The 24,384-nt window shown below is 28.5% G+C and overlaps 1 protein-coding gene across 2 annotated transcripts in view; it reads right to left on the bottom strand.

Moving 5' to 3' along the window:
- The window catches only part of Fife (fife), a 196,807-nt gene that overhangs the window by 92,766 nt on the left and 79,657 nt on the right, over window positions 1-24,384 (bottom strand). For both annotated transcript variants that reach the window (XM_064355525.1, XM_064355527.1), the window contains exons 4-6: window positions 24,016-24,310; window positions 19,076-19,289; window positions 6,938-7,371 (exon numbers count right to left, since the gene is read on the bottom strand). In XM_064355525.1, coding sequence (XP_064211595.1) covers window positions 6,938-7,371; window positions 19,076-19,289; window positions 24,016-24,310 — 943 coding nt within the window. The remainder of the gene's footprint in view (window positions 1-6,937; window positions 7,372-19,075; window positions 19,290-24,015; window positions 24,311-24,384) is intronic.

Below are 24,384 nucleotides of genomic sequence, written 5' to 3'. Positions count from 1 at the left end.
TTGTGGAGTATTTTGGACGCAGGAAGGCTATTTTGGTGAGCCAATAATAGGTTTGTGATGGTGGCAAAATGACTGATGAACATTACGAATTCGATTTGAGCTGAAAATGCACTTGACCCAGTTGAATGCAAAAATTCCGGTGTCAGTGGCTTTTGTGGCTGAGGTTTTTAATGAATAAATTAATTTGCAAAGAAGCTAATTTGTTATGTAACTGTTGCACTTTATGCAATTGAAGGTTGTTTATTATATCTGTACACAAAACATCAAGGCGGATTTATGTTTCTTGGAAAATCCAACACAAAACAGAATTTAAAATACTTAAAAAATGTCTCTGCAGAGCGTGTGGCTGTTACAACACAACACTTTTCCTACATTATTAATGGCATTTAAAATGACTTCTTGTTACGAAGTACCCTCACGTCAGCAAGCATAATAACGACATAACAATGTTACCCTTAACCTTTTATTCAATTTTCCAGACAAATCGATGTAGTAATGGAAACTTAATGGATATCTAGATCCAGAAGTAAATTTAATAACCTTGATCTGGAAGGGAAAACTCATCCTTTTGTAATTTTTTTTAATCTTCAAAAATATCAACACAAAAAATGTTTTCAAATTAAATTTGGAAAAACAACGTCAACTGTTGCGAAACACAAATCCATAAAAGAAAACGTTTATTTTTTTAAAATCGTAAATGCCATCAACCCACGACCGCTCCGTTCGCTCTCAAAACAAGGTATTCAGAGGAATTGCCTATTACGTAAAATCCTTTAAAAATAATACAAAACATTCGCTCTTGAATTTGTCATTGTTAAATAAGAAACCCCTGAATAAAATTATTCATCAGGCATGTCGTAGTGTCGGACTACAATTGAATTCAACATTTTCAACTTAATGCTGCAGATAAATTGACGTTTTTCTTTATTTCACTTCTCTAGCTATTATGGAAGGTGAACAATGCCTGGTTCATTCTGTGAAGTGTTTTATGTAAAAGCTTTTTACAAAACCTCGTACACTCCTTAAAGATTAACTATTGGTCAAAACAGATCGATAGTTGCGCTGCAAGTGGAACCCTCGGGATAGAATTAAATGACTTTACCACCTTTTCCCAGTACCTGGAAATTCCGGAAGCGGAGAAAACCAACCGGAACTTGCTGAAGATGTCACGGAAGTCTACTCGAAATTACCGGCTATTTTTTTCTCGTGCTCAAATCTCAAATAAATGTACAGAATTTTATCTTTATTCAGCGTTCCGTTAACTACTGATAATTGTTTGTCAATGTCACATGCAATAATCCACTTCACTTTTTGATAAAAGGGCAATTACCTCAACAAAGGATTTTTTACTCTTTGTAGTCTTAAACCGATCAAACGCTCCAAGAGTTACGAGAATCGTTTTTAAGTTTTTATCGATTCCATCATCAAAAACCCACAAGAGTGCCATCTATGGCTTTGGGAACGATTTCAATCAATCTGACGCTTAATTTGCACAAAATAATAAATCACAGTCCTAATAAATTTCTAATCTAATCCTAATAAATAAGTTTAACAAAAAACAGTATGTATATACATCAAGTAAACTTCTAATTAAACAAGGTATACCTCAAGGTAGTATACTAGGGCCTTTATTTTTCGTAATTTATATAAATGACCTATTAAACATTTTAACAGCCTGAGGCAACAATAGTGCAGTTAACTTTGCTGACGACACAAACATATTAATTTGGGGTGAAAATATGACAGATACAATGAAAGAAGCAAAGATATGCATGAATAAGGTAATAAACTGGACTAAAGAAAATAAATTAGTGTTAAATTTTGAAAAAACCTACGGCATTCATTTTGCAATATGTAATCACAAGAATACAGAGAAACCGAATAAAATTGTAATATCATCCGAAGAAATTGAATTAATAGAAAAAACTAATTTTTTGGGAATATGCATTGACCATAAGTTGAGCTGGACTAATCATATAGATAATTTATAAACAAAATTAAACTCAGTACATTTTACAATACGTGTTTTAAAAATATACATTAACATTGAACAACTAAGAATAATATACTTCGCAAATTTTTAATCATTACTAAGCTACGGTATAATATTTTGGGGACAAAGTGGAAAGATATCAAAAGTATTTGTTGCTCAAAAACAAGTCATGAGAACTATGTTTAACTTAAAATATAATGAAACTTGTAGGAACATCTTTAAAAGCAATAACTTTTTGACAGTAACTGGATTATACATACATAGATTACTTTTATTTTTCTTTAAACAGAATCTACTATTTAATGTCACTAACGACCATAAGTACAACACTCGCAAAGTAGACTTAGAGTATCCAAGACATAAACTTACGCTGACGGAAAAAAATTGTTATAATGCAGGAATAAAACTATACAATAGTTTACCTGTGCATCTACGCACACCTTGCAATTTAAATTTATTTAAAAAGAAAATATTTGACTACATTTTGGATCTCGAACCATATACTTTAAATGAATTCTATGGTACAGGTTTTTTGAATTATGTCTTAAAATTATTTGTATGTTATAGTTAATTCTGTGTATAATACTGACGTTTTTCGTATCAATTTTGTTACTACATCTGTATAAATTGATAGAAATAAATTATTATTATTATTAAATTCACTTGTTTACAAACGTTACAAGTTGGTTGTAATTTTGGTGGATGCGCCGGGATATTTTTCAGACATTTATTTAAGCCCACAACAAAATTTTTGTTATTGTTCGTTATTTACTAATAAATATTTTCAACTGGACAACAACTTAAATGGAAGTGGGCAGATATTCAATTAATTTATTTTTGCTAAATAGTTTTTGTTTAATTTTATTTTTTCTCTAGAATTGATTAGTGACCTTTGTTAGTTTTCCTGCAGTGCAATCGGGTTAAGTTTTTACGAGCAGATAGCTTATGAAATCTCGTTATGAGACGCTGCTTCAGTAAACATGGAAAACTATAAATCAAATGTGAAATTCAATTCCGTACTAAAAATTATATTTTCTCTTTAAAGTGATTTAAAATGTACTACTTGTTCATTCAACTTCCTCAGCTCCAATAAAGTAATTTTTTGGTCATTTTTGTGTGTCTGGTTCAAAAGTATAATTTTTGACACAATTCGTCGATTTTTCAAATTGTTTTTACAAAATATTGCACTTCTAGGTGCGGATAAAACGCCAAAACTGTTAAATAATGTCGTCTGCGACGTAAATGAAGTTTTTGGTTAGAAAATGTGTTCAAAAAAGCATATTCAATTCAGTGATTTTCTAATTACTTTTTTCAAAAAACTGACCCATTTTCGAAATACTTTTCGGATATATCGGTTTATTTTTAACAAAATCTCGCTAAACAACTACGTTTCTGACTAAAAATTGATCTAAAAATTGATCAAAATTGATCGAAAAACAAAAATGAAATCATTATCTAGACTTTACATTTTCATTTGTGTATACAGAATGAATAGAAAGTATGAGTATGAAATTAAACGTTTTTTGTTTAAACTACTTAATTTACGAAAAAAAAAATATTAGTACGTTATCAAATCCAACAAAGAGGTGATAATTTTTGAAGACTATAATTTTTCGCAATACTACTAATTTTCGAGTTCTGTATTTTATTTATTATGAAGATTTTTTTTAAATAAATTCCAATTTAATGCTATTGTTTTGAAATATGTGTTTTTTAGATAAGATATTAAGGTTGCGTTCCGAGCTAATCGTGAAGATATTCCAACTTTTCTGTGCAGGTTCTTTCATCCACAATAGAAGCAATTTGTTTGAAACCTTGTTAATACCTCACAGCAATGCATTTCTAGCGCATTTTCTCCGAGAAACAGAATCAACAAAAGGGCGAAACCTCTTTATTTATTCATCAAATACGCAAAGCAACTAAAATATCTTAAGCTCAAAATTTTTCATATATTTTTAAATCTGAACATACAGAGTAAATTTGAGTTTAGTATATATTTTAAGGAGTTGAGCTGAAAAGAAGTTAAAATAATTCAAAATGCCTTATCCGAATATTTATAGTTTTCGAGATATAGAAAGTTTTAATTGGTGAATAAATTTACGGAGCAGCCTTAAACATTATTAACGAAAATTGTAAAAAAATATGATCAATCAAATACATTCCTTTAAAAAAATTTTGTTAAAATTTTCAATAACAGCCACAGCAAAAACTGTATTCAAGCTCAAAAAATTATAAAAAATGTTAATATTTTGCATCATTTTTTTTGTCGAAGATACTACTGTATTTTATTCTGTCAAATGTCATCGACTATTAACCATGCAAACTTAGGAATAACATACTCAAAAGACATCAACTGTCCTTACACTGCATCTTTTGACGAATATTTCGACTTTTGAACTTTCCAACCTTTCAAATTCAGCCTATATTTTTGCGAATTATTCATGTCCAAATTTAGTAGTTGTTATCATTTCGTTTAAACGAAATTTTGCGAAAAGGCTAAATTCTTGTTTAGAAAATGAGTTATTTAAGCATTTATATTAAGTAAAAATGCGATAAATTTTTCCCCAATTTTAAATTGTTACATGTTACGAAATTTGAGATCTGATTGATTTTTTTTAGTTTGTTTTTCACAGAAGTTTGCGGAATAATTGCGTTTATATAGCAAAAAAATTGCAATACTGTCCCATTTTCGAAATAATTTGCGATTTATTTTTGATAAATTTTTGCTAAGTAAGGTCATATGTATACGTTTCTTGTAGCAAAATGCACTAAAATGATTGAAAAGGCAAATCCAAAATCATTATAGATCAAATTTATGGTATTTTGTAGAAATCTCTCAAAAAAACTGGATCTTAGGTGGTGAGTAACGACGAGACAAGTATGGAACCTAACGTTTTTTGTCCAAACTGTTCATTGTATGAAGGAAATAATTAGTAAGTTTGTTATTATCAAATGCGACAATAATGTGATCTAATTGTTTGTTTTTTTTTAATTTTTTGAGTTTTGTATTTTATTTTAAATGGCAAATTATAACACGACGATTATTTTAAATCAATTCCATTTCAAAGATTGCTTTTTTAATGAATTATTAAAATTACGTTATAATTTTGAATTTGACGTACGTTTCGGACAGGTAGTTTCATATACCATGGAAGTAATTCGTTTGGAAACATGTATCAATGCACCTTTAGCGTATTTTCTCGGAGAAATAGAATGTTAAAAAAATGAAACTGGTTCACATATTCATCAAAAACTTAAAGCGATTAAAATTCCTTAAGTTCAGGTTTTAAGTATTTTTTAAATTAACATAACATAAGATGGCATAACATTCATTTCCTGCTTTAGTAGTTTCTCACGCCATTTAAAGAAAATCTCGCACAGTGATAGAAAATTTGTTTTTTAAGCGTTCGAAAAGAACACTTTCAATTATATCATTGTTTAAGTAATTATTGATCTTTGACAAATTTTTAAATCTAAGGGCGCAAAACCGTTTTTTGTTTGTTTTTATTTTTTTACAGTAATTTTTGATGCGATTTAAAAAAACACTTTAGGGACATGTAAGAAGCAAAAAAGGCATCCTAATGAGCAGTAAAAAATAATAGCATGCAATTAAAAAATTATTATGACGTCATAATTTTTTGAGACACTCTGTAATATCAAAAATATTTTCTTGAAATACGTCCTAGAGTATAAATACCGTCTACAAAATATGAAAAGTGCAACCTTACTAATAAGTAAGCTACAGAAAACGGGAGCTGAGCTGGCCACCCTGTATTTACAAAGACGTCAGTGGCGTACGATTTTTCCCAGACATTAAAAAAATTACTTGAAATTTTTTTTATATTTTTTCCCAGCATGTAGGTACTTATTTGAAAAAACGAGTACCATGCCTAAAATTTTGTCGGACTATTTAAGAATTTTTAATATGTATTCAGAAGTAAAATTACCGTTGGGGGCGCCACTGAACTAGGTCGAAAACAGTAACCATGAATGGAGGGAAAATGTTTATTCGGATATTTTGAACGTTGTGTAAATTTTGAGGCTTCACAATTATTGCACTGCCTATGCAGAATGATTATTGTATCTTTGGTGCAAGTGTTTGTTTCACTTTTTTTATTAGAAAATTATTACAAAAACATTAAAAAGCCTATCTTTTAAAACAATTAGTGCTTAAATGTAACAGCAGTTGTTTTGTAGATTTACCGAAAATTTCTAATCTAAAATTCACACACTTTACAAATCTATTGGTTTCTTGAGCCCAACATGTGTTCGCTGTGATCTATTACTAATAGTCTTTAATTACACAACTGTTTAATAACACTTTGTAATAAAAATTTAAATTATTTTTACTTTTTATCCACTTTCAAATTCCAACAATCAACACCTTATACCACGAAAAACCACAGAACCAACATCAAAGCTAGTATTTACCACCACATACTTATAAAGTGATTCTCTTTAATGTAAATAATTAACATTATACACGCAAAATTGTTTAACAATTCATTAAATGTCAATTAAATGTGTAATTACGAAAATTTCGTTACTGTTTTCGACATAGTTCAAAAGTCATCACCAGAGGGCGTCTAGCTAAATATATTTCCGAATTCTAATTTAATATACTGTTTTTAAACTAACAATTTTTTGAAGTAAATTATAAAAGATGCATTCCGAACTCAAGACTTTACGAACTTTTCCCGAGAAATTGTTTCATACACTATGAAAGCAACGTGGTTGTAAGCTTGTTATTACAGCAATGCATTTTTTCCGCGAAACAGAACTAACAAAAGATAAAACCGCTTCACATCTTATCTTCAAATACGCAAAGCGCCTAAAATACCTCACTCAAATTTTTCATATTTTTTAAATTCTGGACACATTCGCGTCGCGACAAAGCTTTGTACAGTGTAAATAAAATCTCGAGTATTTTAACAAACAACTCACAGTTGCGATCCCCTTCTCCTGGTCCGCCTGTCTTCCTCTGGGGCTGTTAACGTGACGGGGGCTGTTTCCGGACTTGGGGGACTGGTGGTTTCAGCTGCGGGTACTCTAAACGACGGCCGTCTTCCGGCGACCGACGGCGCCGTCACGGTGCTCAACCCGGGCACTGCGTAGACGTCGTAAGCGGAAGCCCTCCTGGGCATGGGGGCTGGCAAGCCCAGACCGGTGTCCCCCACCGTCGTAGGTGCGATGTTGTTTTTCACTTCGTCGTCGTAGCTGTGCTGTCTTGCCACTCTTGAGCCTCGACGTGATCGGGGCGCTTGGATTATGGGGGCTGTCTCGCGAGGGGGGCTGTTCTGGCGGCTGCTGGCCGTACTGCGACCTCCTCGACCTTTGGTCCAGTCGGGGTCGGGGGTCTTGGAGCCGCCGCCTTTCAACTGGAACAGCGAATTGTTACGGTGGAGAAGTTGTAAATGATTTGTGAAATATAAGCTTCTAATACGATGACTACGGTTTCTGTATCTTGCTTGAAACGATGACGAAAAACGAATAAATTAAAAAATTTGTTACCTTTGTAAGTGGCTATACAGGGTAGTGTATATTTTTTATGGATTAATTTTTTTTATTTATTAATTTATTAATTAGTAATTATGATTATTAATTACTCTAACATTTTATTAGACAGCCTTATTTTAGGTATTTTAACTTTTTTGTAAATTTGAAAACACAAAAGGTAGGATCTGATTTTTTTCTTTCAAATGTATAATAAGTAATTGCAAAAGTTTCAAAATTGGCGACGTTACTGATTTTTGAACTGGCTGGTGCGTATCCAAAAAATTGCAAGAAACTCAATAGTTGATTCTTTTTTCTTTCAAAGAACCGTCAGGTTGGCAATAACATAAGTAGTAATTTTTTTGAACTAAAGGAATGGTACTTATTTTTACCTGGCAAATTTAATGTAGGTAATGGTCTTTAAGTCACAAATACGTACAACACATCAAGTTATTATTTTAAAAACTAACAAAGTCAAATTTCAATGAGTGCATAATCTGTCCCGCCTGTCAAATGCAAAATACAGGTAGTTTTGAGTGATTAAACATGAACTTTTAGGGTCATACAGTCTGCTGGTTATCATCAGAATTAGACCACGTTAGTCTAACCAAAAAAGACCTAGATTTTAATTTATTTCACTCTAGTCCAGAAAGCTTACCATCTTTTAATTATTGTCAATTTTGTACTGAATTTCTTTTTAATATTCACCACGAAAATATAAGATAAATTCGAAGGAAGCATTCTTTTATCTCAAAGTGGGACAATTTTTCAATTGACTGTAAAAAACCAAAGTCACTTGAAGTATAGGGTATACTATTAAAAACAGTAAATAAAAATGTCATTCGTCTTAAAAAAACAATAATAATAATAATAATAATAATAATAATAATAATAATGTAATGATAATAATAATAATAATAATAATAATTATAGTGCACAATACAAGAAAACGAAAACACAAAATAAAACAAAAAAATATATATAAACAGAATAATACAAAAAAAATACTGCACAATAGCAAGCAAAACTGTAAGTTTTATTAAAAAAAAATGACATCATTCCTCAAAAACCTATGACCTCGGAATTTTTTTTATGATGTCAAAATACAAGTAATTTACAAAAATAAAATCAACCTGATAAACAATTTTTTTAATGAACATTAACGAACTTATGAATTTAGCGTCTTCTAGTTCAGTCTGTATTTTTTTGACGTTGATATTTACTGTAAAAATCATTTAAAATAATACAAAGTTACAAAAGTAAACTGTTTTTTACATTTGTGTTTTTCATAAAGTAATTTTTGTATAAATTTAATTCACTGAGTTTGCGTCATGTGCAAATTATAAATATTGTTTATCGTAAAGCAGTAGTAGTTCTTAACTTTTTTGACTGATTTATTAGATATTTAGATATATCTAACTTGTGGGTGTTTGTTTTTGAATTGTTGAAAAGTTTAAAAAAAATTTACTTGCTTCTGTATTGTCCAAAAAATATACTTAGCAAAATAAGCATTTTCACTAAAACAATTCACCAATTTTGCAGTTTTTAGTATTCAACAAAATAAAAAAACAATAAATTCGTCAATAAAAAATTAAATTTAAGATATATTTTTGAAATTATCTCTGCATAGTTCAAAATAAGAGGAGTTTTTAGTAGATCACCCTGCGACTTCTGGCATGTATTCAATGAAATATGAACAATTCATTACTTTAAAAAAAAATCAGATTGAACGAAACTAACCAAAATAACTCATTTTAAAACATATTTTTTAATATACTGAGCTTTTTTTTTCGATGTGGGACAATTAGTTTTCTTTAAAAATTAATAAATTTAATTGAACATAATTAGAATAAAAAGTTAAATAATTAAATTTAGAACATATTTGTTCATTCAGTTTTCTGCGTCGGTTAAAAAATAGAAGTTTTTACTTTTTATAAAAAAATCTTTTTATTCTATTAAATCTGATTTTTTAAATTAAGGGCATTTTTTGTTAGAAAATAAGTTTAAAACAAAACAAACAAAATACGCCGAAACAAAACTGAAGCGGCAAGAAAATAAACATTTTCTTAAGCAAGACACACTTTGATTTGTATCATTATATTATTTGATTTTAATGACATTTATTTTTAAAATGTTAGATTGAGAACTTAATTGGAAAACCTGCAAGCAACTTTTTGCATAAATTAACCTTTTGTTAATAAAAACGTAAATGTTAAAACCTATACCCTTCATCGGTTTAATAAAATTCTCTTGCAATAATTGATTTTTCTTTACAAAGAAAATACGTGTGTGATTTCTTTTTTGATCTAACCAAAATAATGCCACATTTTTGCATAAATTTCAACCAAAACCTCCAACAGTCTGTGAAAACTATACTACACATAGTTTAAATTTTCTAAAAATATTAATGATTAGTTTTTCAGAATAAAGTGAAAAGTCGTTTCTTGGTGTAAAACAATTCGTCAATTGTGCAGTTTTTTGTGCCCAACGAAATAAAAAAAATAAATTCGTTAATAAATCTAGATTAAAAAATTAAATTTAAAACATATTTTTGAAACTATATCTCCATAGTTTAAAATAAGAGGAGTTTTTATTAGATCACTCTGGCATGTATTTAATAAAGTATGAACAATACTTCAACTCTTTAAAAAAAGTCAGATTGAACGAAACTAACCAAAATAACTCATTTTAGAACATATTTTTTAATATACTGAACAATTTTTTTCGATGTAGGACAATTAGTTTTCTTTAAAAACTAATAAGTTTAGATGAACATAATAAGAATAATAAGTTAAAAAGTAAGTTTAGAACCTATTTGTTCGTTCTGCTTTCTGCGTCGGTTAAAAAAAAGAAGTTTTTACTTTTTATTAAAAAAACTTTTTTTTGTTAGAAAATAAGTTTAGTCAAAGAAAATACGCCGAAACAAAACTTTATCGGCAAGAAAATAAAGATTTTCTTAATCAAAGCACACTTTTATTTCTATTATTATAACATTTAATTTCAATAACATTTATTTTTAAAAATGTTAGATTGAAAATTTAATTAGAAAACCTGCAAGCAAGTTTTTGCATAAATTAACATTTTGTTAAAAAAACATAAATTTTAAAACCTATACCCTTTATCGGTTTAATAAAATTCTCTTGCAATAACTGACTTTTCTTTATAAAGAAAATACGTGTGTGATTTCTGCTTTGATCTAATCAAAATAATGCCAGATTTTTGCATAAATTTCAAACAAAACCTACAACAGTTCGCAAAAGCGCTTAACTTTTCTAAAAATATTAATTAGTAATTTTTGAGAATAAAGAGAAAAGTCGGATTTTAGTGTTGGATATTTGTGCACACATTGAAAAGTAAGTAATGGCCTTTGCAATCACTCATCAAGACACCACTTCAATTAAATTACTAAAAAAAATCGTTACACCACCCTGTATAGCACAACAAAATGAAAAATGCGCATGAAATAATAGGCATGTGGTTTTTCCCTGAAATTATAACAAACACGTTTTTGTTTAAAAAATACACGTATGTGTTCCTACATCATGAAATTAATCCATTAAATGCTAAACTTAAAACTAAATAATGAATGACTACATTTTTAGCTGTAACGAGCTGCTACATTGATCTAGTGCATCAAAAACTGTAGGTACTTTCAGTTCTTGAAGTAATAAGGAGTACTAATTTTGTGACAAAGCTTGGTCAATTGGTGGAAAGCGTGCTACGAATTTTGTGATTTTGAGCCTTGGGATCATTCTAAGGGCTATTTCTGACCCGTTGTGATTCCAAGTGTTCGGCAAAATTCTTCAGTGTTCGTTTTTGATAATCTTTTCGGGCTCTCATATACTCGTACAGTTGACGATGGGCCGGCGATACAAACCGATTAGTCCGATAAATGGAGAGCGATAACTGCGAATGGAAGCGATTAGAGCGAATTTAAACCCAATTTGTGTGGTGTTTCATTGTAGTGTTGTGCTGAAAAAAGCTGTGGCATTTTGAATAAGATTATTTTAGTCGTTTTCGGTCAGTAAATTGCTCCGAAGTTTAAATATGGTTCCACAAAAGATGCATTATGTCGGAAGTATCGTAGAGGAAAAACACTTCTCAAAGATTCAAAGGGCGATAACCCTTAGGTTTCAGAGTAAGAGTTAGTGTGAGAAATAAGAAAAGAGGCGAGCAAGTTGAAATATATTCGTAGCGAAGAAGACGTACGAAGTCAATTCCGGTTAGAATAAGAAATGATATCAGACAAATGGTGCAGATGGAAAAAATGCAGTGAGTTTTATTTTATTCGTGAAAGAATCACTTGAGTTTCAGGAATTCTGCACTTCCGTATAAATCCGTAGAAAATCATAAATCATTTACTTTATTTACAGAAATTAGTCGAACATTAATTTTTACTCTTTCATTGTTTTATAAAGTAAGTCATCAGGTGTATCGTATTCAGTAAAAGTTCAAATACAAAGACGGCATTAATGAATAAAATACGATTTAAAGAATCTACACCATGAAGTGAAAAATATGTCAAATATACAAGGTTAAAGAAAATTTTAATCAGAATTTTTTTGTTTCTGAAAACCACCTATAACTTAAAAAAATATTTTTTCTTATCAAAATACGAGTTGTACTTGAGTTTAAATTGTTTTACTTCCTTTTATTACTCAGACTCTTGTAAAACTACAAATTTGGTAAAATATTGTCTAAAGTTTTTCTAGTAATTAATGCAAAGAATCCCAATGTAATATTTGCTACTGAGTCGTTTAAACCTACTTTTATATGAAAGTCCCAATTAAGAATACAAAGCTACATAGTACTTACAACCCTCTCCACAGATCTGATTTCCAAATTTTATTCAAAAAAAGTTTTTTAGCGAACATAAAATATTATAATAAGTCGAATTTATTATTAAAAAAATTAATAAAATTAATATTAAAACACAAGAAACTAAAACATATCGCAGAAAATGTTTCTTTTTCTTATTTGAAACCCAAACTTTCAAAAAAAGGGACAAGAAAAACTCTAATTTAGCTAATGTTCTAAAGACTTCCACGGTTTTTAATAAGAAACTAAAATATCGCAGAAAGTATTTCCTTTGTTTATTTGAAATTCCAACTTTTAAGAAAAGTAACAAGAAAAACAATTCTTTAATTTAAACAATTTGCTTTAATTCAACTAATTTTCAAAAAGTTTCCACGTTTTTTGACTTAGAATCTTTAAGAAATTACTATTTAGTATTCTACACAAGAGTAAATAATGTCTAGTTTATGAGATCATTACTCAATTAATTTTGGTAATTTTGTAATAATAATAATAATAATAATAATAATAATAATAATAATAATAATAATAATAATAATAAAGAACCGTAATTGAATAAAAGTAAACAATTAAAAAAATTATTGAAATTGAAACGCAAAAGACTATAATTAGTCGAATTTATTATTCAAAAATTAGTAAAATTAATATTAAAACACCAGAAACTAAAACATCGCAGCTTTTGAATTACATATTTTGAGAGTTTTTCTATAAAAATTGTTTTTTTCAGTTCACTGTTTAACTAAGATAATAATATATGAAAAATGGCATTACACTTTATCGAGTTGAAACAATAATTCTTTTATAAATACTTTTAATATTATACTATAAAATTTCAATATTTCACGAGTATGTATACGATTTTTTTAACTTCATCTACACCGAGTGTTTTAAAATGACAATAGAACTCCTAAAAGTTCGATCAACATTTTATTATTTTTAATCTCATTGGCATTAATATTGTCATTCAAAAAAGTTTAGGAGAATTCTAAAAAAAATTATATACAAAGAAAAATTATTTAATAGCAATTGTGGGACTATTAGATTTTTCAATACAACAAAAAATACTTTTACTAGACTTACCTTGTAAGGTATACTATAACTAAACAAATTTTTAAAAATAAAAAGGTTATAAGAAGATGAGTACCAAACGGAAACTACAAATTTGGTGGAGGCGCCGGGTTAACAGTGTTGACATCCGTGTAAAAAGTAATTAACTGAACTTAATAATTGTACAGATAATTAAAACAGTGACAGCAAAGTTTATCATAAGTCTAAATAGCTAAATAGCTTTGGTACATAAATAGCTATTTTAGATTCATCTTGTATGGTTTACTATACGTATAATCAATTTTATAAAAATAAAAAAATTATTAGGGAATAAATACCAAACTGACCCACACGGTATTTTACAAAAATATTATTAACTTCGTGAGATTAAAATTTTACATAGAAATAAATTACTTTTTTTTATTTTTTTAAGCAAATAGTAATATAAAAAAACTTTCTGGTTGTTTTATAAAATAAATTGTCAGATATATCGTATTAGCCGCGTGATAATTTTAAAATTTTCAATAAAAGTTTAGATACAAAGACAAATTAATGAATAAATTACGAATGAAAGAATTCACACCATAAATTGAAAAATATGTCTAGTATATTATGACTGCCTCAAATTGCAAAAAAAATATTTAAATTCTTGATTTTATTGACATTAATATTCTCATTTAAGGAATTGTAGAAAGATTCTAAAAAAAAATTATATAAAGAAAAATTATTTAATAGCAATTGTGGAACTATTTTTAGATTAGACTAGGTTAGATTAGACTAGATTTTTAAATCCCGCAAAAAATACTTTTGGTAGACTCACCTTATCTGGTTTACTATATCTACTATTTTTTAAAAAAATGAAAAAGTTATAAGAGGATAAATAATTAACGGAAACTTAAAATTTGGTGGAGGCGCCGGGTTAACAGTGTTGACATCTGTGTAAGAGGTAACGAAGTTGAACTTAAAAATTGTACAGATAATAAAAAAAGTGACAACAAAGTTTATCATGAGTCTAAATAGCTCAATTTGTCTTATAGTTTTTAAGATCAAGGTAGTTTTGTTAGGCGAATAAATTTAAGATTACAGCGCATGCTCAAACTTTACCAACAAAAATTGTAAAGAAACATGATCACTCTGGTTATCTTTTTAAGATATTGTACATTTGGGTTAACATTTGCAAAAACAGCCACAAATACGTGTCATAATATTCGTTCGATGAGGTTCCACTTTACCGTCTTGGTACAGAAAAACTATTTTAGATTTATCTTGAATGGTTTACTATACCTATAATCTATTTTATAAAAATAAAAAAGTCATTAGGGAATAAATACCAAACTGACGCATTCGGTAGTTTATTATTAATTTCGTAAGATTAAAATTTTACAAAAAAATTAAATTACTTTTTTTTACTTTTTCTAAGCAAATAATAATATGTAAATAATAATAATAATAATAATAATAATAATAATAATAATAATAATAATAATAATAATACTTTGTTTACAGAAATTAGTCGAACATTAATTTTTACTCTTTCGTTGTTTTATAAAATAAGTTGTCAGATATATTGTATTAGCCGCATGATAATATTAAAATTTTCAATAAAAGTTTAGATACAAAGACAAATTAATGAATAAATTACGAATTAAAGAATTCACACCATAAATTGAAAAATATGTCTAGTATATTATGACTGCCTCAAATTGCAAAAAAATATTTAAATTGTTGATTTTATTGACATTAATATTCTCATTTAAGGAATTGTAGAGAAATTCTAAAAAAAAATATATAAAGAAAAATTATTTAATAGCAATTGTGGAACTATTTTTAGATTAGACTAGGTTAGATTAGACTAGATTTTTAAATCCCGCAAAAAATACTTTTGGTAGACTCACCTTATCTGGTTTACTATATCTACTATTTTTTAAAAAAATGAAAAAGTTATAAGAGGATAAATAATTAACGGAAACTTAAAATTTGGTGGAGGCGCCGGGTTAACAGTGTTGACATCTGTGTAAGAGGTAACGAAGTTGAACTTAAAAATTGTACAGATAATAAAAAAAGTGACAACAAAGTTTATCATGAGTCTAAATAGCTCAATTTGTCTTATAGTTTTTAAGATCAAGGTAGTTTTGTTAGGCGAATAAATTTAAGATTACAGCGCATGCTCAAACTTTACCAACAAAAATTGTAAAGAAACATGATCACTCTGGTTATCTTTTTAAGATATTGTACATTTGGGTTAACATTTGCAAAAACAGCCACAAATACGTGTCATAATATTCGTTCGATGAGATTCCACTTTACCGTCTTGGTACAGAGAAACTATTTTAGATTCATCTTGAATGGTTTACTATACCTATAATCTATTTTATACAAATAAAAAAGTCATTAGGGAATAAATACCAAACTGACGCATTCGGTAGTTTATTATTAATTTCGTAAGATTAAAATTTTACAAAAAAATTAAATTACTTTTTTTACTTTTTCTAAGCAAATAATAATATGTATATAATAATAATAATAATAATAATAATAATAATAATAATAATAATAATAATAATAATAATAATAGTAATAATAATACTTTGTTTACAGAAATTAGTCGAACATTAATTTTTACTCTTTCGTTGTTTTATAAAATAAGTTGTCAGATATATTGTATTAGCCGCATGATAATATTAAAATTTTCAATAAAAGTTCAGATACAAAGACAACATTAGTGAATAAATTACGAATTAAAAAATTCACACCATAGATTGAAAAATATGTCTAGTACATTATGACTGTCTCAAGTTGCAAAAAGGTAATTTAAATTGTTGATTTTCATTTACTCTGATAAATAATACTGTTTTGTTAATTTCTTTTTGTTTGCTATATTTTCCCACTGCTAAAATCGTAAAAAATACATTTATAAGTTTTCATGTACCTCAACAAAAATTTTGGGGGTATCCGGAATTTTTTGAGTGGTAGTATATATATAAAAAAATTTGCAATTTACAAGAGTAAATAATGTCTAATTTATGAGATCATTACTCAATTAATTTTGGTAATTTTGTGATAATAATAATAATAATAATAATAATAATAATAATAATAAAGAGCCGTAATTGAATAAAAGTAAACAATTTAACAAAATTATTGAAATTGAAACACAAAAGATTATAATTAGTAGAATTCATTATTCAAAAATTAGTAAAATTAATATTAAAACAACAGGAACTAAAACATCGCAGCTTTTCAATTGCATATTTTGAGAGTTTTTCTATAAAAAACTAATTTTTTTTCAGTTCACTGTTTAACTAAGATAATAATATATGAAAAATGGCATTACACTTTATCGAGTTGAAACAACAATTCCTTTTAAGATACTTTTAATATTATACTCTAAAATTTCAATCTTTGACGAATATGTTTTGAACTCGAAGTCGGATCAAAACATGTATCAACACCTTTTCTATCAGAGAACAATAAAAAAACGTAATTTTTTTTTGGTACAGGTTCAGTAGAAAGTATTGAACCATACGATTTTTTTACCTTCATCTACACCGAGTGTTTTAAAATGACAATAGAACTCCTAAAAGTTCGATCAATATTTTAATATTTTTAATCTCATTGGCATTAATATTGTAGTTTAAAAAAATTTAGGACAATTCTAAAAAAAATTATATACAAAGAAAAATTATTTAATAGCAATTGTGGCACTATTAGATTTTTCAATACAACAAAAAATACTTTTACTAGACTTACCTTGTAAGGTATACTATATCTAAACAAATTTTTAAAAATAAAAAAGTTATAAGAAAATGAGTACAAACGGAAACTACAAATTTGGTGGAGGCGCCGGGTTAACAGTGATGACATCTGTGTAAAAAGTAATTAAACTGAACTTAATAATTGTACAGATAATTAAAACAGTGACAGCAAAGTTTATCATAAGTCTAAATAGCTAAATAGCCTTGGTACATAAATAGCGATTTTAGATTCATCTTGTATGGTTTACTATACGTATAATCAATTTTATAAAAATAAAAAAATTATTAGGGAATAAATACCAAACTGACCCACACGGTATTTTACAAAAATATTATTAACTTCGTGAGATTAAAATTTTACATAGAAATAAATTACTTTTTTTTATTTTTTTAAGCAAATAATAATATAAAAAAAACTTTCTGGTTGTTTTATAAAATAAATTGTCAGATATATCGTATTAGCCGCGTGATAATTTTAAAATTTTCAATAAAAGTTCAAATACAAAGACAAATTAATGAATAAATTACGAATTAAAGAATTCACACCATAAATTGAAAAATATGTCTAGTATATTATGACTGCCTCAAATTGCAAAAAAAGTATTTAAATTCTTTTAGTAGTAGTAGTTACTAAATACTTTTAGTAGACTTACTTTATCTGGTTTACTATATATACTACTTTTTAAAAAAATAAAAAAGTTATAAGAGGATAAGTAATTAACGAAAACTAAAAATTTGGTGGAGGCGCCGGGTCAACAGTGTTGACATCTGTGTAAGAGGTAACGAAGTTGAACTTAATAATTGTACAGATAATAAAAAAAGTGACAACAAAGTTTATTATGAGTCTAAATAGCTCAATTTGTCTTATAGTTTTTAAGATCAAGGTAGTTTTGTTAGGCGAATAAATTTAAGATTACAGCGCATGCTCAAACTTTACCAACAAAAATTGTAAAGAAACATGATCACTCTGGTTATCTTTTTAAAATATTGTACATTTGGGTTAACATTTGCAAAAACAGCCACAAATACGTGTCATAATATTCGTTCGATGAGGTTCCACTTTACCGTCTTGGTACAGAAAAGCTATTTTAGATTCATCTTGAATGGTTTACTATACCTATAATATATTTTATAAAAATAAAAAAGTCATTAGGGAATAAATACCAAACTGACGCATTCGGTAGTTTATTATTAATTTCGTAAGATTAAAATTTCACAAAAAAATTAAATTACTTTTTTTTACTTTTTCTAAGCAAATAATAATATGTAAATAATAATAAATAATAATAATAATACTTTGTTTACAAAAATTAGTCGAACATTAATTTTTACTTAGCCGCATGATAATATTAAAATTTTCAATAAAAGTTCAGATACAAAGACAACATTAATGAATAAATTACGAATTAAAAAATTCACACCATAGATTGAAAAATATGTCTAGTACATTATGACTGTCTCAAGTTGCAAAAAGGTAATTTAAATTGTTGATTTTCATTTACTCTGATAAAAAATACTGTTTTGTTAATTTCTTTTTGTTTGTTATATTTTCCCACTGCTAAAATCGTAAAAAATACATTTATAAGTTTTCATGTACCTCAACAAAAATTTTGGGGGTGTCCGGAATTTTTTGAGTGGTAGTGTATATAAAAAAAATGCAATCTACACTAGAAACACTCTTTGCAGCACTCGGTGAATACTAGTTTTCTGTTGGTGCACATAATTGTATGGTAACGACGAATTTATTGCACTTTCAATCTTAGTTACTACCGAAAGCAATTAGTAGTTGAGGTAATTTTTTTCGTTTAATAAGACAAACAAGAACTGTATGTTGATGTTGACATTTGCAATTAACTTGAAATAAGAGCCCTTTTTGTGTAGTTGTAGGTGTTGCGGGTGGTTCGTCTCAATCCATATGAAAATCCGTAAGTGAGGACGAACGAACAACAGTCCATTATGGAATTACATTTACCTTTTCCAGTTCCTTGAGCGAAGCAGGGGACACATCCGAGTGCCTTCTAAGTTCCGGACTACGAGGTGGGGCTAAACCGCTCCCCATTCCCGTCGTCAAGCCGCCCCCGGATCCCAGCCGCGCCTCGGAATGCCTTCTCTGTAATTCTTGTATTGGAACGTCCAACAAACTCTCCGACGAGTCTTGAGCCAATGCCGCCCTTGATTGCAATTTCCTACAACAACAAATATGTTAATCCAACCCTTGGCTCACAACAAGCCAATCAATCACATGATTAAACCCCCGCTGACTTTCAATGGTTTTTAACACGAGAAAACTGTTAAATAATATTAATGCGTTAATGATCCAACTAAGGAACAGTGATACGAAATCTTCGTGTCTCGCGAAAATTGATTTATCTCCTAAACTAATTACTAAAGTTGTTACAACGTAACTAACCGATGATCCACTGTCTCTTTTATCATGTGTTTTATGGCGTTGTAAGTACACTTGCAAGAACTGGGTGAGATAAAAGAAGTTCTAGCTATTATGTGTCGTACATTGTTAATGTATCGCTTTGTCTGCACTTATTTCAATGAAGGACGTTTTAGACTCTGCATCAGCAAAGCAATTGTGATTTTTTCATTATTCATTAATTAATTAACGAACAAAGTCAGTCGTTGGCGCACTCGTGAATCCACTCTTATTTTTGAAGGAATGGTTCTACCAAATACTTGATTGAATTAATGCAAACGCATACAATTTTAAATAGCTTCATCAATTATTTATTCCAATCCAGATGCAAGACAACTTGTGCATTAGTTGCAACTGTTGTTAAAATAAATGATTCAATTTGGGTTAAGACAATAGTTCTGCATGCAGATTGAGTTGCAGGAATTTACATAGAGTTAATTTATGTATTAGGAAGAAACTTTACTGTAAATTGTTTCACAAATAATAACACGTGTCTGAATTGTTGCAAGTATATAAAAATAAATACGTAAATTGTATTTGCTCTAAAAACAACTTAGAACTAAAATAAATCTTCTACAAGTATTTTTTACTAAGTAATAATCTAATAATCACACAGACACAATATGTTTGCTATTAAATACTGTAAATTTTTTCAAAATTTTTCTACAGTTTAACTTTAACTAAGTTTTCTAACAAAAACTGGTGATAATTAAGATTCAAACAATAATAGTAATATACAATAATGACAACAGCTCTACTTTAGCAAAGCGTAAAATCTTAAGGCAAGATGGTGAATTTACAAAACTAGAGAAAAAAAATTCACCTAGTTACAAAACTAGAGAAAAAAAAAACTTTTTGTTTTTGTCTTAGATTCCAAACCAGGTTTTTTTTAAATTAACTTTGGAAATGTCGCTTTTGTTTCTTGCAAAATGAGTGTACAACTACAATAGTAGTGACAATAATTTTGTCACCTGTTTGTGAATGGTGATGTAAAAAGAGACCTGAAAGTGTTGCAGACGGAGTTTTTTTGTTTAAATGGGATTAAATATTTTGCTTATTAAATTAAATAAGTAACTAGTTTTTTATTTTTATTTTATTAACTTTTACACAATGCAAAAGGGCAATATTCTCGTCTATTTAGTTTTTTTTTATTTTATTCACGTATAAATAGTATGTTATAACTACAAAAAAACGTTTCAAACTAGACTGAACCTGCACAGTATGAATTAAATGTAACAATAAATATATTGAGCAAAATCACTTAATTTAGAACGGTTCTGAACTCTAATGAAAGTAGCCAAGATCAAGTGTACGAGTATATTGTGGATAATTGTAAGTAATAGCTTTTTAAAACTAATCCAATCTCTGCTGTTTACGATTATAAACATAACTAACTTTTTTTCAGTACAAGCAATAAAAATTGCCAAGAACAAAAAATAAAAAATGCCAAGAAAAGATTCAGAATTTCTTGACTCCGGCAAGTGATATTGACGAAGATCGAGATGTTCCTGATAACAATGATAATCAAAACTTTTAGTAATGACAGTAAGAATGAAATAATTGGGGGAAGAATAAAAAATATCCACCAAATAGTTTCTCAGAGAAATAAACAAATTAAATTTTTCGAATTTTTTTTATTTTTGTCGCACTGACTAATTTTTTATTAATCTTTTTAAAAACGACGCGTACCATGGCACTTATAAAAATTTACACAAAACAAATGAATTTTAGTTAGATGTAAACACCAAACGAAAAAGAATTATTAATTAAGAAGTGGTGGAGGCGCCGGGATAACTATGTCAACACCTGTATAAACAGCAAGGAAATTAAATTTGATAAATGTGCAAATATTGTAAGTAGTAATATCAAAGTTAATTAAAAATCAAAATAACTCAACTTGCTTTATCTCAAAATTTATAGTTTTTGAGGTATAGATTATTTTATTCGCCGAATAAAATTAAAATTACGAAGCAGGCTTAAATCTACCAACGACAATTGCACAAAAAATGGTTTCTGAAGTTAATTAATGCCCATTTCTTTAAGAAAATTGAGTTAACATTAGAAAAAAATTCACAGAGAAAAGTGTCCTCTCGTAAAAAAATTTAAAGTTTAAAGATTGTATATCACATTTTTAGACAAAAATAACACGTAATTTTATTCTCCTAAATCTCACAGACTAACCATGAAAACTTTGGAACAAAATTCTTAAAATACGCAATTTTTTATAATGCATTTCTTTGACGAGTTTTTTGAATCTAAAACAGAAGTTGAGTTAGAGCTGAAATTAAGCCAAAATAACACAAATTCTATGGTAGATTTTAAAAACTCGTCAAAGAAATGCATTTTTAACTTTTAACTAACACTCCTTAAAATACGAGTATTAGCACAACTACAAATTTATTCCGTAATCATTTTTTAGAATTATATCTATTTATATTTACAATTTGGTTCCTCAACTACCTGTATTAAAATTATGTTTATACCATCTTCAGAGGCTGACCTAATTACGATATAAATACGAATTATAAACACTAAAGACAATAAATCATCGTTTATAATTATTGTTAACAACAAAACAATTACGTCAAAATTATTACTTAGTAAATTTTATCAAAAATAAGATGAAGATGGTAAAATAAGTAAATTTACCAAAATTTGTTAACCTGCTTAAACTTGTTTTTTATTTTTACTAAACCTTAATTATATCTTCAACAAATAAAAGAATAAAAAAGATAACTAATTAAAATACTCGTTGAAAAAATGATAATGTTATAGCTACACGCGTATATTTAGAGTAAAAATAAGAAAAACGTCCAAGAAAATTATTAAATTAAACTAATCAAACTAAAGAAAATTTGTATATACGAGTTTTTTTCATTGTCCTTATGAACAATTTACACAGATAAAAAAATAAGGATCGATCTTTTATCACATACATTTTAAGGCACATCCCTGCAAAGTTTCTATTTTGTTTCTGAAACAGTTAGTTTTAACTACGAAGCTCTAATAAAAAATTCGAAACTGATAACAAACTTTTGTGTAGGTGAAGCGCGAACTAAAAATTCTTAATTGCAATCACTGTTATTCGAACCGAAATCTTCGAACTCTAAAAAAAGTAGTTGCATTTATTTTGTGACTTAAAATACAATTTGTTGCATGATTTTATGCAACTAAAAAATTTTATGCATGCAACTAAAAAAAGAAAATTTACAATATCATTTATCTTCTAGCTGAATAAATACAATTTATAATAAAATTTTTGTATTGACAGATGAGGTCTAACATATTTGTACAGTGGTTTACTCGTAGTTCTAATTTAGTGTAACTTACAACTTACGTTGCTTAACTCATGGAGACAATTTTGAACATTTCCAGTAAATTTTTGTGTTGTTTTCTGTGTTACCTTAATTTTTATCACCGGAAAACACTAGAAAATGCTTAAACGTATTCTAAATTAAACGGTCGTGCATCAAATTTCAACAGAACTTGACACTGTTGTAGATCTTGACCTGCTCAGTAACCACCTAAATACTTGTATTTTGCTGCGGAATTTAAAGTGTATTCGGAAGTAAAGTTACCGTTGGGGGCGCCATTGAGCTAGGTCGAAAACAGTAACCATAAATGGCGGGAAAATGTTTATTCGGATATTTTGAGCGTTGTACGAATTTTGAGGCTTCACAATTATTACATTGCCAATGCGGAATGACAATTGTATCTTTGGTGGAAGAAACGAATGTTGACAAATTAGAGATGACGAGGAAAACACAAATAACTGTTTGGTTCACTTTCTTTATTGGAAAATTATTACAGAGACATTGAACAGCCTACCTTTTGGCATAATTTACGTTTAAGTGTATTAGCAGTTGTTAATCTTAATTGTAGTTTTGTTGATTTATCGAAGTATTTCATGATTTTATCATTGGTAAAATTCTAACATAAAATTCACAAACTTCACTAATTTATTGGTTTCTTGAGCCCAACTTTGTGTTCGCTGTGATCCATTACTATAGTCTTTAATTAGACAACTGCTTGATAACACTTTGTAATGAAAATTTAAATCTTTTTCACTTTTTATCCACTTTCAAATCCCAACAACAAACACTTTATACCACGAAAAACCGCAGAACCAAAGTCAGAGCTAGTATTTACCACCACGTACTTTTAAAGTGATTCTCTCCAATGTAAGCAATTAACACTATACACGCAAAATTGTTAAACAATTTGTTAGATGTCAATTAAATGTGAAATTACGAAAATTTCGTTACTGTTTTCGACATAGTTTAAAAGTCATCACCAGAGGGCGTCTAGTTAATTTTATTTCCGAATACTCTTTCGGTTCTCGAGTTTTGAAGAGCCAAAGTTTGAAATTTCATTGACTGTATCTTTTGGATTTGGTTCCAGTTTAAATAAAATTTTTGAATATATACTTATTCAAGTTTAATTATCCTCTCAACCGGATTATTGGAATTTCGATTGCATTGACAAACCTCCTACAAACGCTGCATGTCCAATTGGTGGGATCCTCATCTTCAGCGAGTTTGCTATAACTGGCGCAGTCCTCGCAGACTCGTTGCGTACATTCGGCACACGTCCTGCTGAAATCGTCGGGTTTAAAAGCCTTGAGGCACACCCGGCACGCTCCCGCTCGACTTGGGGGTTTTCCGGGCTCCGGTTTAACCACGGGAGGAGTTGGAGGCGCCATCGTTACCGGCGGTTTTTCATCGGCAGGGGGTGACGGCTCGATATCCGGTATTAATGACGGTCTCGGTGACATTTTCGTCACTGAAATAAACAATCATCACTGAGTTGGATAAAAGATGATGTGATCAAATCGATTTAATCAAGAGGGAAATGTG

Source organism: Tribolium castaneum, chromosome 1 (genome assembly GCF_031307605.1).
Source record: "Tribolium castaneum strain GA2 chromosome 1, icTriCast1.1, whole genome shotgun sequence".
NCBI classification, from domain to species: Eukaryota; Metazoa; Arthropoda; class Insecta; order Coleoptera; family Tenebrionidae; genus Tribolium; species Tribolium castaneum.
Note: the sequence above shows the minus strand (reverse complement) of the source record. Positions and strands in the feature narration are given on the sequence as shown.